General features: G+C 48.3%; 2 protein-coding genes across 3 annotated transcripts; both read left to right on the top strand.

The window, feature by feature from the left end:
• The first annotated feature begins 298 nt into the window (after positions 1–298).
• LOC148082377 (leukotriene B4 receptor 1-like) lies at positions 299–11,395 on the top strand. The gene is made up of 3 exons (XM_087790205.1): positions 299–365; positions 5,711–6,265; positions 11,192–11,395. Exons 2-3 carry the CDS (start codon positions 5,720–5,722, stop codon positions 11,393–11,395), a joined length of 750 nt encoding a protein of 249 aa, XP_087646331.1. The 5' UTR covers positions 299–365; positions 5,711–5,719.
• A 96-nt stretch (positions 11,396–11,491) lies between these two features.
• LOC148082376 (uncharacterized) lies at positions 11,492–16,021 on the top strand. 2 transcript variants are annotated; one of them, XM_087789542.1, is made up of 8 exons: positions 11,492–11,576; positions 11,652–11,763; positions 12,687–12,808; positions 12,991–13,233; positions 13,440–13,676; positions 14,034–14,258; positions 14,327–14,378; positions 14,444–16,021. In XM_087789542.1, exons 2-8 carry the CDS (start codon positions 11,721–11,723, stop codon positions 15,430–15,432), a joined length of 1,911 nt encoding a protein of 636 aa, XP_087645668.1. In that variant the 5' UTR covers positions 11,492–11,576; positions 11,652–11,720; the 3' UTR covers positions 15,433–16,021. The 2 variants fall into 2 exon arrangements, with proteins under 2 accessions (XP_087645668.1, XP_087645667.1); XM_087789541.1 differs by having other exon boundaries at positions 11,523–11,763.
• Positions 16,022–16,331: the final 310 nt, after the last annotated feature.

Genomic DNA, 16,331 nt, shown 5'->3' with positions numbered 1-16,331 from the left:
ATGAATAAATCCTAGTATGTCAGTGCTGTTATTATTCTACACCTAAGATAATAGTTTTTCCAGTTAGTGCCACATCCAAGGTGGCAGTGGAGTCGTTCCCTGGTTGGAGAAAGTGATCGAGGGAACGTTATTGTATGTGTAATGTGTACATTGTTTTATTTTGAAAATTGCAACTGAACAAGATTTGCTTATTTTGTCCAACATTTCTAGGGGGTAAGACCTCGGTTGTCCTGAGTTGGTTGAATGAGAGTACATTGAAAAGAAAAACCAATGCATAAAGAATCCTATGAGTCGTCATGAAAGCTGTCGTTCCCTGATCCAGCTGACTAACCGGAAATGGAAACTCCTCCCATAGGCTGTTCAAGGTACATCCCTTTTAATGATACATTGAATGTTACCCTGAAGTAGTTAAGATGAGATTGAGGAAAAATATATCCGTGAGTGATTAATATTGATTTTTTCTTTTAAGACCTTTAAAGCAGTACCATGCTTACATTTGATCTAAAAACAAGGTTTTGTTCTACGTCATTGGTGCTCCGCCCTCCAACGGCTTCGCTATGGGTTTACCCCGAGGCACCGCCTCGTCTCTGAGAAAGCTTAATGAACTCGCCACCCAGCAGGGGGCAGTACCTTCCTATAAAGGCGGGAAGCACCCGCCGCACTTTCTCCATTTTCAACTCAGCGAGAAAGCTCCTGGATACAGCATGGCGGACGTGAGCATGAACGTGGAAGTAGATGTGTCTTTGTGCTTAACGTGTGACACCCCCCTGGGGAGGGGGGACACACACGCTCTCTGCTTCGTCTGTCTAGGCCCAGATCACGCGTTTGCGGATTGTGGGGCCTGCCGTATGCTTCCCGAGGAGGTCCGGAAGAGACGGGGACGTACGAGGCCCGTCGGCGTACGCCGCGTCCTCCAGCCAGGTCGTGGGCCGACTACGACGAGGAGGACGACCGGCGGTGTTATGAGGCGGATCCGAGCACCCTGTTCGGTTCCGAGACGGGGGACGTCGAAGCGGTCGGGGGAGCCGGGCCGGTTCCTCGCTACCCGCTTGACGTCCTGCCGCACATATTCACCGCCGCGGCGAACCGCATGGAGGTCGAGCTCCCCCCCGTACCTCCACTCGCGCCACCACCGTTTACATGCGGAGTGAAGGTCGGGCGGAACGAAGCGCGCAGGCCTGCTGTTCCGGGGGTTATTTGTCCTAAGCTGGACGAGATCTGGGGCTACGCGCGGCGAGGGTCTGCCTCTCCCATGGCTTCAGGGCCTCCCGTAGGATCCTACGGACCCTATTGCCGTGTGGACGGGGTGGACTGGCGGCGCGGTGTCCCGGAGCCCTCGGATACGGTACGTGCCGCCCTCGACCCGGGGGCTCGACTGTGGCCAGGCCGCCCTGTAGCTCTGCCCAGAGCTGAAGACAGGTTGACGGCAATGTTGTTCAACCGATCCTACAAGGGGGGGACGCAGGTGGTCTCCCTCGCGAACAACATGGCTCTCCTGTGCGGTGCGCTCGACAGGCTCACCGTGGACCGAGACGACCTTGGACCTTCGGAGTTGGAGGAAGTCAAGGACTCGGTGGCTGCGCTCCTCCGGATGTCGCAGGCGTACGCGATCCTGGGAGGGGGACTACGCGACGCTGGACAGCTGGGCCACCGGCACCTGTGGCTAGACCTGGCCACAGCGCTGCCGGAGAGAGACCGGAGGCTCCTCCTGGACGGACCAATAACGGAGGACTCCCTGTTCGGTCCGGAGCTCCGGAACGTCGTGGCCCGGCAGGAGGCAGCGCAGCAGGAGTCGGCGCAGCTCCGCCATCAACCTGCATGGGCGTGAGGACGAAGAAGAAGTGTCACCAGAGCCAGCCGCCCCAGCAGCACCAGCAGCAACGGCAACAGCCGCGGCGGGCGACGAGCGAGCGTCGCCGGGTTCCGCAGCAGGAGCCGGGGAGCCAGCAGCGGAGCCAGCAGCCGCAGCGGAGCCAGCAGCCGCAGCGGAGCCAGCGGAGGAGGGACCCACAGCGGCGAGGACGCAGGGGCGTCGAGGCTTCGTCTCGGGGGAGCCCTCCTCCCCCCTACTCTTTCAAAGGGCTCTATGTAAATAAAAACAAAAGAACGTATGATGTTTATGTGGTTCGTTCTGAGAGAGATGTTGGTAGCGTGCATGTGTTTCCGCCTGTGAGTGTGACGTATTCACAGGCGTCATTAGAAACTTTCGCCGCTAATGCTAAGCTAACATGCTCCGCCGGTCATAGACGGCGTGATTTTCCTCTCATAACACAGTCCGAAGGAGGTTTTAAACCCCTTCGTCCGGGTCATACCGAGACTGCAATAACGCGCGCGCCTCCCGGACGTGCGTATCCAGCCCATTCTCCGACTGACAACACAGTTGCTGGAAGCTCGGTGTCACGTGACAACAGCAGGCACTGTTATGTCCCTCCTGGGGCTCATGGCGGCAGCCCACACGGTTGTTCGGCTGGGCTTGCTGCACATGAGGGAGCTTCAGAGATGGTTTGGTCGTCTCAAGCTAGACCTCAAGCGGGAAAGAGGTCGGAAAGTGCGCCTTCCCGCTCGGGTTTTGCAGGACATCCAGTTTTGGAACTCTCACGCCAACCTCAGGCGGAGAGTTCCATTGGGTTGCGTCCTTCGTTACACTCAAGTGTTTACAGACGCTTCCCTGACAGGTTGGGGAGGCACCTCGGGTCAGGCCTACGCCAGTGGGGTCTGGAGCAGTCCGGTGCTCAGACACATAAACTGGCTAGAGCTGAAGGCGATTCACAATGTCCTGCTTCACCTCTCTCCCCAACTGTCACGGTCCAACGTCCTAGTATTTTCAGACAGCTCCACCGCCGTGGCGTACGTAAATCGCCAAGGTGGAGTCAGATCCCCAGCCCTTCTGTGTGTGGCAAGGAAGATTTGGCTGTGGGCGGACTGTCACCTGCTTTCGCTCAGAGCCCAGCACGTCCCGGGCGAGCTGAATGCAGTAGCGGACAGACTGTCGAGGGGGGCCGTCCAGGACGAATGGGGTCTGTCCGAGGCAGTGGCAAGCGAGATCTGGTCTCGATTCGGTCACCCGGTTGTAGACCTCTTCGCCAGCAAGGAGAACTTCAAATGCCCTCTTTGGTTCTCCCTCAGGGCTTCGGATTGCCCCCCACTAGGCGTGGACGCTTTAGCCCATTCGAGGTGGCCGGTCGGTCTGCTGTTCGCCTTCCCTCCTCCGCGGCTCCTTCTCCCCTTGATTCGGAGGACGAGGCGGGGGGGGGCTGAGGTTAATTCTAGTGGCACCAGACTCCCCGGGGGCGCTCTGGTTCCCAGAGCTGGTGCGCATGGCGGTCGGGGCCAGGTGGGCCATCCCTTGGGGCCCCGCTGCCCTGTGTCAGGCGGGGGGGACTCTGACAGCGGAGAACGCCCGGGCCCCATCAACACGTAGGCTTTATGCCTCAAAGTGGGGGATATTCTCCCGCTGGTGTTCAGACAGGTCCTTGGACCCCAGCTCTTGTTTGGTCTCCGCTATCCTGTCTTTCCTGCAACATTTGCTGGATAACGGGCGGACTGTGGCGACACTGAGAGTGTTCGCATCAGCCATAGCGACGAGGCATGTCGGTTTTGAGGGTGCTTCGGTTCGCGCCCACCCCTTGGTGGCGCGTTTCCTGCAGGGTGCCTGCAGGCTTCGACCTCCTGCAAGGCCTTCCAGCCCTCAGTGGGATCTCCAGTTGGTACTGGACTCTCTCACAGGCCCGACCTTCGAGCCTCTTGACCAAGTCCCACTGGATATCTTGTCTTTCAAGGTATCGCTCCTTCTGGCACTAACAACCACGAAGAGAGCAAGTGAGCTTTGTGCCCTCTCCATTAGCCCTGAGTGTCTTTCCTTTGGCGTCGAGGAGTCTTCGGTGTCTTTGCGTCCTTACCCAGCGTTCCGCCCGAAGATTCTGAGTTCCTTGTTCCGGGCGACGACCTTCACGCTGCGGGCCTTTCACCCGCCGCCTCACTCGGACCCGGGTCAGGAACGTCTCCACCTGTTGTGTCCAGTGAGGGCGTTGGCCTGTTACTTGCGGCGGGTGGCCGAGTTTAGGCGCTCTGATGCCCTTTTTGTCTGCCACGGTAGATGCCGGCGGGGAGAGGCGGTCTCCCCCCAGAGGTTCTCTCATTGGGTGAGATCGGCCATTATCCGGGCCTACCGAGCAGCGGGTGGATCCGCTCCTAGCGGTCTGAGGGCACATTCCACCCGTGGCGTGGCAGCCTCAGTGGCTCTTTTGCGGGGTGTGGCAGCAGGGGGATATCTGCTCTGCTGCCTCTTGGGCGTCCACGTCTACCTTCGCTAAGGCCTATCTCCTCGACGTAACGGCGGGATCAGTAGCTCATACTGTTTTGAGCGCTGTTGTGCCCCCCTCAGGGCCCACGGCTCAAGTGGGTTTGGACCCTGGGCCGGCGGGGCCCTAGTGATGCTGCTCCAGGAGCGGCGTCCAGCTGGGGGTACATTTATCCCGTCAGGCTTCGCCTTTTGGGTAAACCCATAGCGAAGCCGTTGGAGGGCGGAGCACCAATGACGTAGAACCCCTGAGTTATCTATCATAACCTCAGGTTCTACGAGTTGGTGCGAAGCCCTCCAACCTCGTCGCCCAGCGGCCGCCCTTCTCGCTGAGTTTTCAGTTGGAGAAAGTGCGGCGGGTGCTTCCCAGCCTTACACCCCAGCTCGGGCTCTGAGGTCTGTGGATCAGAATCTACTGATGTTTCCTCGCACACGGTTCAGGACCAGAGGAGAGAAATCCTTCCAGACTGTTGCTCCTAAGCTTTGGAACGATCTTCCTCTCCCTCTGTGTTTGATGGATCTACTGACTCCTTCAAGAAACATCTGAAGACATTTTTATTTGTTCAGGCTTTTCCCTGATTTGGATTGAACACCTGTGTTTTTCTTATGTGTCTTGATCTTTTAAAGCATGTATTATAACGGTGTATTGATTTTTAAATGTTAAAGCGCTCTGTGACCCTGGTCTAGAAAGGCACTCTACAAATAACTATTACTTACTTACTTACTTGCTTCACTATAGCACTTCCAATCGTAATGTTTAATTGAAAATGTTGGGCAAACATAGTAGTTGTATTCAACATTCAAACGAAAAAAGGAGAAGAAATAAATGGAAAGAATACTTTCAAAAGTAAGTTGCTGAAGCTCTACTGATCAGGTATCTTTTTCTTTTGAGACCGTAGCTCCTGCATCCAGACATAATTCAAGGTTTAAGGTGAAACCACTGAAGCACGACAAGGTGCTAGTCAAAAACTGTGGGGTGTACTTATATTATTAATTCTGCTTTTATAAGAAAAATACCTAGTACAGTATCAATGAGATCAATTGGAAAAATGAAATTTTATTTAATGAAAAAAAATAAATGGCACAACTATGTTCAACTGTTAGGTTCAAATTCTAAATGGAACTGTGTGAAGATGGAGAAATTGTCTGTGTTCTTGGTAAAAGATGTATACACTTGATGTAATACTTTTGTTTGTTTTTAGACCAATAAATATTGGGGTTGATTTGTTTTTACATTTTCGAGAGCCCTTAAAATGGACCAGACACATACACGTAAAAGGCTTTTATAGAACTACAAATGTTTTAATTTTCATGTAACCTTGTTCATAATTAACGATGGAATGTCAAGTGATTAATTCATTCTCGGTGATAAAATGAATCCTTACAAATGTTCTATTTTCTCCTCTCCAGGTGTTCCAAATGGCGAGTAGTTATACAGCAGCACCTGCCAATATTAGCAATGGCTCAATTGTGGGTAACACAGTGGCAACAGCAATGGGCGCCCTCATCCTCAGTCTGGTCTTCTTACTGGGCGTTCCTGGGAATGCCTTCATCATCTGGAGTATCTTGGCACGAGCACGAAGACAGTCAATCACCGCGCTTCTTATCCTCAACCTGGCTATTGCTGATGGGTCCCTGATGGCTCTTACCCCGTTCTTCATCATCTACCTGGTCATGAAGACTTGGGTGTTTGGCAACGTGATGTGCAAAATCCTCTTCTACTTGTGTCTGCTCAACATGTACGCCTCCATCTATCTCATCATGCTGATGAGCCTCCACAGGCTGGTGGCGGTGCTGTGGCCCCAGCGAGTCAGCTCCATCACCGGCCAGAGGAGCGTGATGCGGCTGCTGGCGGTGGTGTGGGTGCTGGTCATGATTGCTTCTGTTCCGGCAATGATATTCAGAGAAATGAGGGTCAAAGGTCCAAGCAAAGTGTGCGATTCCTTCCATGATTTTAACAGTGAAGTAAGTGGCTCTTCGGCTCCAAAGTGTATTGTGTCTGCAGGTGTGTGGCTGTTGAAAGTCTTCGAAAAAGTCATCCAGGTCTTTAACTTTCATATCAGATGATGTCTGATTTAAAGAATATTCCCGAAGCACCAAACGACAAAGGCAATGATGGGAAGAAAGGCTCAGGCAGTGCATAGTGACCGTTATTGAACAGATGATAAGAGAACAAGTTGTTGTGGTCACAGCAGCCTGCTGTGTTCCCCTCCCCCTGGTCTGCCACTCCTCCTGTCGTCTCACCTCACACCTGGTCCTCATCATCAATCACACTCACCTGTTCCTGATCCCCAATCAACCCCCTTCATCTACACTTGGATTCCCCGTGGTCGGCGCCAGATCGTACTTCACTCTACCGTGGTAAATATACGTGACTGGCTCAGTGTATTTGCAACCTCGCTCTCGTACTCAAGTCTCTTGTTGTTTTTGTGGACCTCATCTAACTTTTGTTCCTCTGCCTGCAGTAACTCGGATCCCTCACTCCAGCTCGCCGATCTCGCTCTCCCTCCGGCTTCCCCTTCAACTACCTGCTTCCCCTTCATTCAATAAACCCCTTTTTGTACTCTCTGGAACATCGCCTCTGTCTGCTCTTGGGTTCAGCCTCGAAGAACATAACAGAACGATCTGGCCAAGATGGACCCAGCGGACAGGGCCAAAGTCCACGGAGCTCTCGCCGCCCAAGGCACTGAGATTGCCGAGCACAGCCAAGCCCTCCGGGACGCTATGGAAGCCTTCAAAAACATCGCCACCCGAGTCACTCTGATGGCCGCACAACTGGACGCATTGGTTCCCCACACACCGGAACCCCCACTGCCTACGACTCCTCCGCCTGCTCCCACTTCCCCAACACACCTGCCACGAGCCCGAGAACCTCTCATTCCTGCGCCCGAACGCTATGCTGGGGACATGGGTACGTGCAGGTCCTTTTTGATTCAGTGTTCCCTAGTTTTCAGTCAACAACCCCTCACCTACCCCACTGAGAAGGCTAAAATAGCTTAAATTATGGGGTCACTTAAGGGTAATGCCTTAGCATGGGCCTCAGCAGTATGGGACAGTGATTCTCCAGTCAGGGATAATTTTGATCTTTTTGTTGCGGAAATGAGGAAGGTTTTTGATCACCCCGTGGAGGGAGGGGACGCCGCCAAACGCCTTATTTCCTTACGCCAGGGCTCCCGCAGTGTAGGTGAGTTCTCCGTAGAGTTCAGGACCTATGCAGCAAGATCGGGCTGGAACGATAAGTCTCTACGTGGGCTTTTTCTTTCCAGTCTCAGTGAGTCCATCAAGGATGAGCTGGCTACGAGGGAGGTGGCTGAGACTCTGGACGAAATTATCTCCGTTTCCATCGGGCTGGATAACTGCCTACGTGAGCGGCGTAGGGAGAAGACAGGGAGTTCCGTACCCCCAGCACTCTCTACTTCCTATTCCTCACACTTCCCGAGAGCTACCCCCTCTGCCCCCGTGAGATGTGCTGTGCCCGAAGAGGAACCCATGCAGCTGGGGCGCACTCGTCTCACCGAAGCTGAGCGGTCCCATCGTTTAAAGACCGGGGTGTGTTTGTACTGTGCACAACCCGGACATCTCATCTCCACCTGTTCGTCACTGCCAAAAGACAAGGCCCAGCAGTGAGACTCGGGGGGCCCTGCTGAGCCACCCTCCTTCCGTCCCCGTTCCTCTCGGTTCACGCTCTCTCCTGGATGCCACTCTTCTGTTCCTCGGACGTCCCTTGCCGGTACCCGCCCTGGTGGACTCAGGAGCGGACGAGAACTTCATTGATGCCAAGTTCGCTTCTTAGGTTGGCATTACTTTTGAACAATTACCCTCGCCCCCTGGCCCTTATTACTCATCGTACCAAGCCCCTTGAATTAATTGTTTCTGGTAATCACCATGAGAAACTTCAGTTTCACGTCATCCATTCTCCTCGTACCCCTCTGGTCCTGGGTTACCCCTGGCTCAAGCGGCACAACCCCCATTTCGACTGGTCGTCTGGCAAGGTGGTGAGTTGGAGCACCTTCTGTCATTCTACATGCCTTCAATCTGCACTGCCTCCAGCAGAGGGAGGTGTTCCCTCGCCCCAAGTACCCCCCGACCTCTCCTTGGTTCCCCCAGCCTATCATGACCTAGGGGAGGTGTTTAGCAAGTGTCGTGCGCTCACCCTGCCCCCTCATCGCCCCTATGACTGTCCCATTGATCTCCTCCCTGGCGCCCCCTTGCCCAGTAGTCGCCTGTATAACTTGTCCCGGCCTGAGAGGGAGGCCATGGAGAAGTATATCAAAGATTCTCTTTCGGCTGGCCTCATAAGACCCTCCTCCTCCCCTGTTGGTGCTGGCGTCTTTTTCGTCTCCAAAAAGGACAAGTCTCTTCGTCCTTGTATCGACTTCAGGGGTCTCAACAACATAACGATCAAGAACAAGTATGCCCTGCCCCTCATCAGTTCCGCATTGAGCCACTGCAGGGCGCTACAGTCTTCTCGAAATTGGACCTACGCAATGCCTACCACCTGGTGCGCATCCGTGAAGGGGATGAGTGGAAGACTGCTTTTAACACCCCCCTCGGCCATTTTGAATACCTGGTCATGCCCTTCGGTCTCACTAATGCCCCTGCAGTGTTCCAGAACCTCGTAAATGATGTCCTCCAGGACTTTCTCAACCGCTCTGTTTTTGTCTATCTGGACGACATACTTATTTTTTCTCGGAACGAGGAGGAGCACTGCCGACAAGTTCTTCAGCGGCTGTTGGAGAACAAACTATATGTAAAGGCCGAGAAGTGCGAGTTCAGTGTCACCTCTGTATTCTTCCTTGGGTTCATCATAGCGAGCGGACAAGTGAGAACCTGCCCCGAGAAGGTCAGTGCGGTGACAGACTGGCCCATCCCCAATTCCCGCAAGAAACTGCAGCAGTTTCTGGGGTTTGCAAACTTCTACTGGAGGTTCATCCGGAACTACAGCAGGGTTGCAGCCCCTCTCACTCGTCTCACCTCTCCTGCCCTCCCATTTGCCTGGTCACCCGAGGCGGAGACTGCCTTCTCAGAGCTAAAAAGACTTTTCTCGTCTGCCCCCATTCTCATCCAACCTGACCCCTCCAGGCAATTCATCGTGGAGGTCGATGCGTCTGACACGGGGTGGGGGCGGTCCTGTCCCAGCGCTCTGCCTCTGACGAGAAGATTCACCCCTGCGCGTTTTTCTCTCGGCGGCTGGCACCTGCTGAGCGCAACTATGATGTGGGTAACAAAGAGTTGTTGGCTGTAAAATTGGCGTTGGAGGAATGGCGCCACTGGCTTGAGGGGGCTGAACAACCGTTCGTGGTTTGGACTAACCACAAGAACTTGTCCTACATCCAGGCAGCGAAGCGCCTTAATTCCCGCCAAGCCCGATGGTCCCTGTTTTTTTGGCGTTTCAATTTCACCCTCACTTACCGTCCGGGTTCCCGTGACGTCAAGCCTGACGCCCTCTCTCGTCAGTTCAACCCTGTGGACGCACCGGCTTCCCCTGACACTATCCTATCCCCTTCTTGCCTCAGGATCGCTGCCGTCACCTGGGGGATCGAGTCTCTCATCCGGGAGGCCCAAGTCACCGAACCGGATCCGGGTAACGGTCCTCCTAACCGTCTCTTCGTCCCCAGTGCGGTTCGCTCCCAAGTTTTGGTGTGGGTCCACACATCGCGCTTTGCCTGTCACCCTGGCGTGGTCCGCACCCTGTCCCTCCTGAAGAGGTACTTTTGGTGGCCAGCGATGGACGCTGACACTCGGGCATTCGTGCTCGCCTGCACGGTTTGTGCTCGGGCCAAGTCCTCCCATCAAGCTCCTGCTGGTCTGCTACGTCCCCTTCCCGTTCCTGGTCAGCCCTGGTCTCACATCGGCCTGGACTTTGTGACCGGTCTTCCTCCCTCTAGGGGCCACACTGTGATACTCACGGTGGTGGACAGATTTTCAAAGGCAGTTCACTTCATTGCCCTCCCCAAGCTCCCCACTGCCACAGAGACTGCCCGGCTGCTTGTGCAGCATGTCGTCCGCCTCCACGGGATTCCCACTGACCTCGTCTCCGACCGTGGCCCCCAATTCATCTCCCAAGTTTGGAAGGCTTTCTGCCGAGCACTTGGAGCCTCTGTCAGCCTGTCTTCAGGATTCCAACCTCAGTGCCATGTGACTATGGCTAAGGCGGCAAATTGCATTTCTACTGGGGTTCACATCATAAACTTGCTGTGTACTAAATAGCTGCCAAATAATTATAGAGAAAACAAATCATTGTTTGCTATTATTCAACATCTAATAATAAAACATAGCGACATACAATCCTTTCAATACTATCATCATTCAACATTTTATAAACCCTTAAAACCATTTATTAATATATAGGAAAACCACATGAATTTTCATTTATGATCCACAAACAATTTAGAAAATTGGATTTTTTTTAATCTACTATTCAATGTATGACAATACAAATAAGGAAATACGTACACTAATATATTTGATTGATAGAAAATATGAAGAAAAGAAGTGAATAAATAAAATATATTATCAGCCAAGCCACTCATTTCCACAAACATTACGCTTTTACTGCGCTTTTATTGACCTACATTAACTTCGTCTGTATCCTGATGAACTGGTACAAGCTACGAGGAAGTTTAATTTTTTTTTTTAATAGCAATGAGATCGTTGGGACAGCAGGTGGCAGTAACATTACATTTGCTAGCACAAGAGACTGTAGGCAAAGAAAAGTTGTTTTACCTCGTGCCTAGGCTACTTAAAACGTATTTCTGTGGTTATCTGCAACATTTTGTATTCCTGTCTTACTTGAATGATTCTCAAAATGTCCTGAATCTTTCATTGAATCATTGATTTTTGATTGGTTATACAACTGTTATGTTGACACGAATGTTCTCCTCTGCACAGGTAGTCATTCAGTACATGCTGGAGCTTGTTTTGGGATTTTTAATCCCCTATAGCGTCATTGTTATCAGCTACATCTGCATCCTGCGAAAGATCAGACAGACCAAGTTCCAACGTCGCATTCGTAGCGAGAAGCTGATCCTCATAATAGGATATAGGATATATATGAGAAATAATATGTATATTTTCAATCAGAATATTGAATAAATTCATCGATGTATTTAATAATAATAATAATAATAATAATAATATTGAATTGAATCGTCGTCAGTTCGGGGCGGTCCGATGACGCGTGCACAGGTGGGAGGATCCAGGACTGTTTTCCACTTTGAGACAGTTGTCACAATAACATCAGATTTGAGCAAATGAGGCTGTCAAATTTGAAAAGGTAACAATGAGTAACGAAATGAAACATCACGTATTTTTAAAGAGTGACGATTTCTGTTTCGCTTCCGACGAGAAGAGGGAAATAGTGAACTATTTCCTAGTCCGACGAAAGTCCGGTGGAGGAGAATGTGGGAATCTGAAGAAAATGAAAGACAATGTCTACAGATTATCTTTCAAACAGCGAGAAGGTAGGTGCTTTGTCAATGTTGATACTTTTTAAAGAAGTTTGTTTTCTCTAAGCCAGTTGCTTGTTAGATACGCCCTTCGTTTAGTTTCGTTTTCCTGGGAAGCGAAACGAAACAAGTAAAAATATATATATTGGAATATATCTTATTTCTTAGGTTTTCGAAACGAAATAATTGGCAATGAGTGAAGATAATACGAAAATACGTTCTTTGTATTGAATCGCATTATTGTATGTACTGTTATATTGAAAAATACGACATAGCCTAAGTAGTTACTTAGTTAATACTTAGTTACTTATTATGACATAAATGGTCGCTGATAGTTTAATTGGCCATTTGGTTAAACATTTACACAAAGTCGAGATAACGTCGATTCTTTATGCTCATGTCTAACTGCAACGTTTACGACATAAATGGACTATTATTTAAATTGCTGATGTGCAAGGCAAAAAGGTAAATGTGGGGGAAAGATCCTCGTTAAATTCAGGAAAAATAATCTGGGCAAAAAAAGCTTTTTGTGTGTAACTAAATCTTTAGAAAAACTGCCTTCTGGTTATAATTAATAATAATATATTAAAAATATATTTCAACCAAAATGAAAACACCAGCATGAGAAACATAATGACTAAAAATAAACACTCAAATGCCACCAATGAATCATGCATTTGTTACATTTTTTAGAAACAGGTTCGTCCAAAAATAAACAGACAAGACAGACTGGGACTCATTGTCCTTGATATTCTGGAACTCCTGTGTTGTTCTCAGTATTATCTTGAACTTTAAAGTATATATTTTAGTGAGTATTGTTTTGATTGTTTAAGCGCTTTGTGACCCTGGTCTGGAAAAGCACTATATATACAAGTTACTTACTTACTCACTGTTCGCCATGATAAAATTGAATGGTCTTATTTTTTCCCTCATCCCAGATCAGGAAGCTGTTCTTCAAAAGTCCCGACATGTGGTGAAGATGGGTTTGGAGTTGACAGTCCGAGAGAGCCTTGAAGAGGAGAGTGCATCTCCGATAGAAGAGTATGCTTTACATGTGGAGGTACAGTGGTTTATATATTATATCTGTGTTTGGTACATTTTCAGATCTGTTTTAATCAAAGATCTGTGTTGTTTACTGTATACATAGCATGAATTGAATAGTGTCAACTTATATTATATATTTACAGTTTATATCATCTTAAGTTCGTTTCTTATTGTTATCAAGATTTCTCTTTTTAACAGCCTGGTGGTTCCATTCCCTCCTCATTGCCAGCAGAGGGAGCTCACCAACCCTCCAACAATGAGACACAAAGCTCAAAAGAGGTTGAGAAGCTAATTGAAGAGTTAAACTCAGACATTAGTAGTGAAGAAAGCGAAGAAATCGAAGAAATTGATGAAATTCTCCATGAGGCAAGAGGAGCCACTGCCAGAGCAGATATGAGTTTCCATGTGGAAAGTGTTCATGATACCATTGAGAATCAGCAGGTGAGTCATTTTTAAGTCTTGTTAATTAATTCTTTATCTTAATTAACCCAATGTTTGTCAGAATATTGTTGTTTTTATATGTTTATCAAAGAAACGTATGAAAGCTTGATGAAACGACATTTATTTGTGTTGGAATGTTAAGTATGTCATATTTAAAAATAAACAAACTTTTCATAATCTTGCTCCTTTGTCTGTATTGTTAATAGTTGGATGTTGTAGTGTGCCCGATGGTTGGCCACGATCCCAACTCCACTCGTATTGGGAACAAACTTTTCGACTTGGAAGGCTCTGAACTGTCCAGAAAGTTTCACAAAGAAGCAAAAGAGCAAACATATCCAGGTGACCCCGTTTTGGTTGAAGGTTTAGCTGCCCTTCCATCTAGGGCAGTGCTGTTCGTCCATCTAGTACCATGGGACAACGACGAACAAGGAGCAGCAGTGGAAGTAAGATCTTTTACTCCGTGAACTCCCATAGTCCAGGTTGATTTGAAACTAGGGGAAATTGTCCGTAGGTATGAGTATTTGTATGCCTAATGACAGACTGGTATCCTGTCCAGGGTGTCCCCTGCCTCTCGCCTGAAGAAACTGGTATAGCAACCGCAACCCCCATAAGGGGTTAAGACGCATAGGAAATTATTGAATGAAGGAATATTTATCATTAATAAACTACTCATGTATGTATAAGCAGTGTATGAGGTTTATAAAGTTATTATTAGCTTGTATTAGATTTTTTTTTGTCTTTTATAACCTAATGTAAAAGTGTGATTTTTCCTGAATCTTTGCATTTTTTATCAATTCCAGGTTCTGAAATTGGCAATGAATAATATTTTGGATGTGTGTCAAAGCAGAGGATTTCAGTCTGTTGCTCTTCCTCTACTCGGTGTTGGTGCAGCTCTGCGTTTCCCTGAAGAAGTGGCATCCACGGTTCTGTTAGAAACGGTGCATAGTTATGAATGGCCCAATACTTATGAGACACCGTTTTTGGTTCGTTTTCTCACCCATTCAGAGGACGGGAAGTCCAGCAGGGTAATTCCAAGAATCATACTTCCAAGTAAGCTCATACTTTAACGTTGATTGTTTCTCTGTCCATCCAGGATGCTTTTCAGGAAAATGAGTCTTCAAATCCAAAACCACGACCAACGCACAGTGTGTAAAGCTCAATTGTTGTTGCCTTTTATTTTGCAAGTGAAGTTAAAACAATGTCTTTTTAGAACCTCCTCTGAGAATCGCTTTGCTTGGAAAGACTGGAGTTGGGAAAAGCAGCCTTGCTAACACCATATTTGGAGAAGAACTTTTCAACACAGACCACACGCCACTCTCGGAAACCAAGAGATGCCACGCCGAGACTCGCTTAGTCCAAGATAAGAGAGTAACTTTAGTGGACACTCCGGGTTTCTTTGATACCGAAAAGTCAGAGGAAGATATGAAACCAGAGATAATGAGGATGATCACAGAGTGCTCTCCAGGACCTCACGCCATTTTCATTGTGCTTAAAGTTGAGAAGTTCACTGTGCAAGAAATGGATGTCGTTGATAAAATACTGCAGTACTTCACTGAAGAGGTCTTAAAATATACGGTAATCGTATTTACTCATGGCAACCAGCTTCCAGAAGGCGTGAGCATTGAGGAGTTTGTTGGTCCCAGCAGACAGTTGTCTGCGCTGGTGAAGAGGTGCGACAACCGTTGTCATGTGGTAGACAGTAAATACTGGGCCACCAAGCCAAAAAAACAGTACAGGAGCAACAGCTTTCAAGTGTCGGAAATACTTAACACAGTTGTCGACATGGTGGACAAGAACGGCGGAGCTCATCACAGCAACGCAATGTTTGAACAGGTGGAGAAAGAGATACAGACTGAGGTCAGTCTCTTGACACACTCAGGAAAAAATCTACCGCAGGAAGATATAAGAAAAATGGCCCAAAAAAATGTTTCTAAAAAGTTTCTGACCTTGCTAGGAGGTATAGCAACAGGAGCTTTGCTGGGAGCTTTTTTAGGGGCAGTGACATCACGGTCATTGATGGCTTTATTAACAAGAGGCGCTGGAGGTGCCATAGGTGTAGCAATGCTGCTTGTCGAGGGTGCAGTGAGAGGAGGCTTTGAGGGGTATAAGGCCTGTCAAGATGCAGAATCACCAACGGAGGCAGCACAGGTGGTTCTTGATGCTTGTCTGAACAAAGGGCGTAGCTTAAAGGGGCCTTGAGGTATCAACAAGGTTCCTGACCTATTTAGGAATTGAGTTTCCTCGATGTAAATTAAAAATAAATATATCTCAAAAGCTGAGAGGGAAATTATAGGGAAAGATAAATTGGTTAATAAGTCCCTCAAGAATCGTTCTATCTGTGGCTGCAATCAGTAGTTCTATCAGTACTACAACTGATCGATAGGTGTATGACCTATGATGATGATTTGTTCATCCGTTTATTCTAAAAATGTATGGACTTGACCGCAGAGTACTCAATACATCGATGGAATACAATTAGAAAACAAAAGAGAGTCTTAAAAAGGTAATTTTGAGGATTTTCTAAATCATGTGTTTGTGTTTCCTGTTTTCTCTCGCCGTCTTTTGTACCTTCTTGGAGGTTGGAATGTGTATCGGTGCAGAGGATCAGACCCACCATCAGCTCTCATAAGCTGCTGCTTGTTTCCAGGATATCAAGTCTCTTGAAACTGTATCTTCCATTTGCTTAATTCCAGAACTTGTATTGTGATGGTGTCTGTGAGCGCAGCGTTCGATTTGGAATATTTTGAATAAACTCTTTTTATTTTGATTCAAAACGATCATACCTCTATATTTGTGATGCGTGATTTATTTTCAAGTATTTGATATAAGTCGGGTTTATTGAGCCCATTTATAAATATTGAATAGACATAGACGTTTTATATACATTTTTACTTTGTTGAATATTTTAACTTCCCAATTAAAAATCTTAATGGAAACTGTTCAATAGCTGATGATAAAAATGTACTTCCACAAGAGAAGTTATACAAAAAAAAGTTGCGAAAAATGTAATTATCAAAACACACATGACATACTTTACAAAAATAGTGAACAATGTATAGTATAGTAACCTCTACTGAAACCCGAAAAAAACAAAACAA

This window comes from Callionymus lyra, chromosome 4, assembly GCF_982586985.1.
Source record: "Callionymus lyra chromosome 4, fCalLyr1.hap1.1, whole genome shotgun sequence".
Lineage (NCBI taxonomy): Eukaryota > Metazoa > Chordata > Actinopteri > Syngnathiformes > Callionymidae > Callionymus > Callionymus lyra.
Note: the sequence above shows the minus strand (reverse complement) of the source record. Positions and strands in the feature narration are given on the sequence as shown.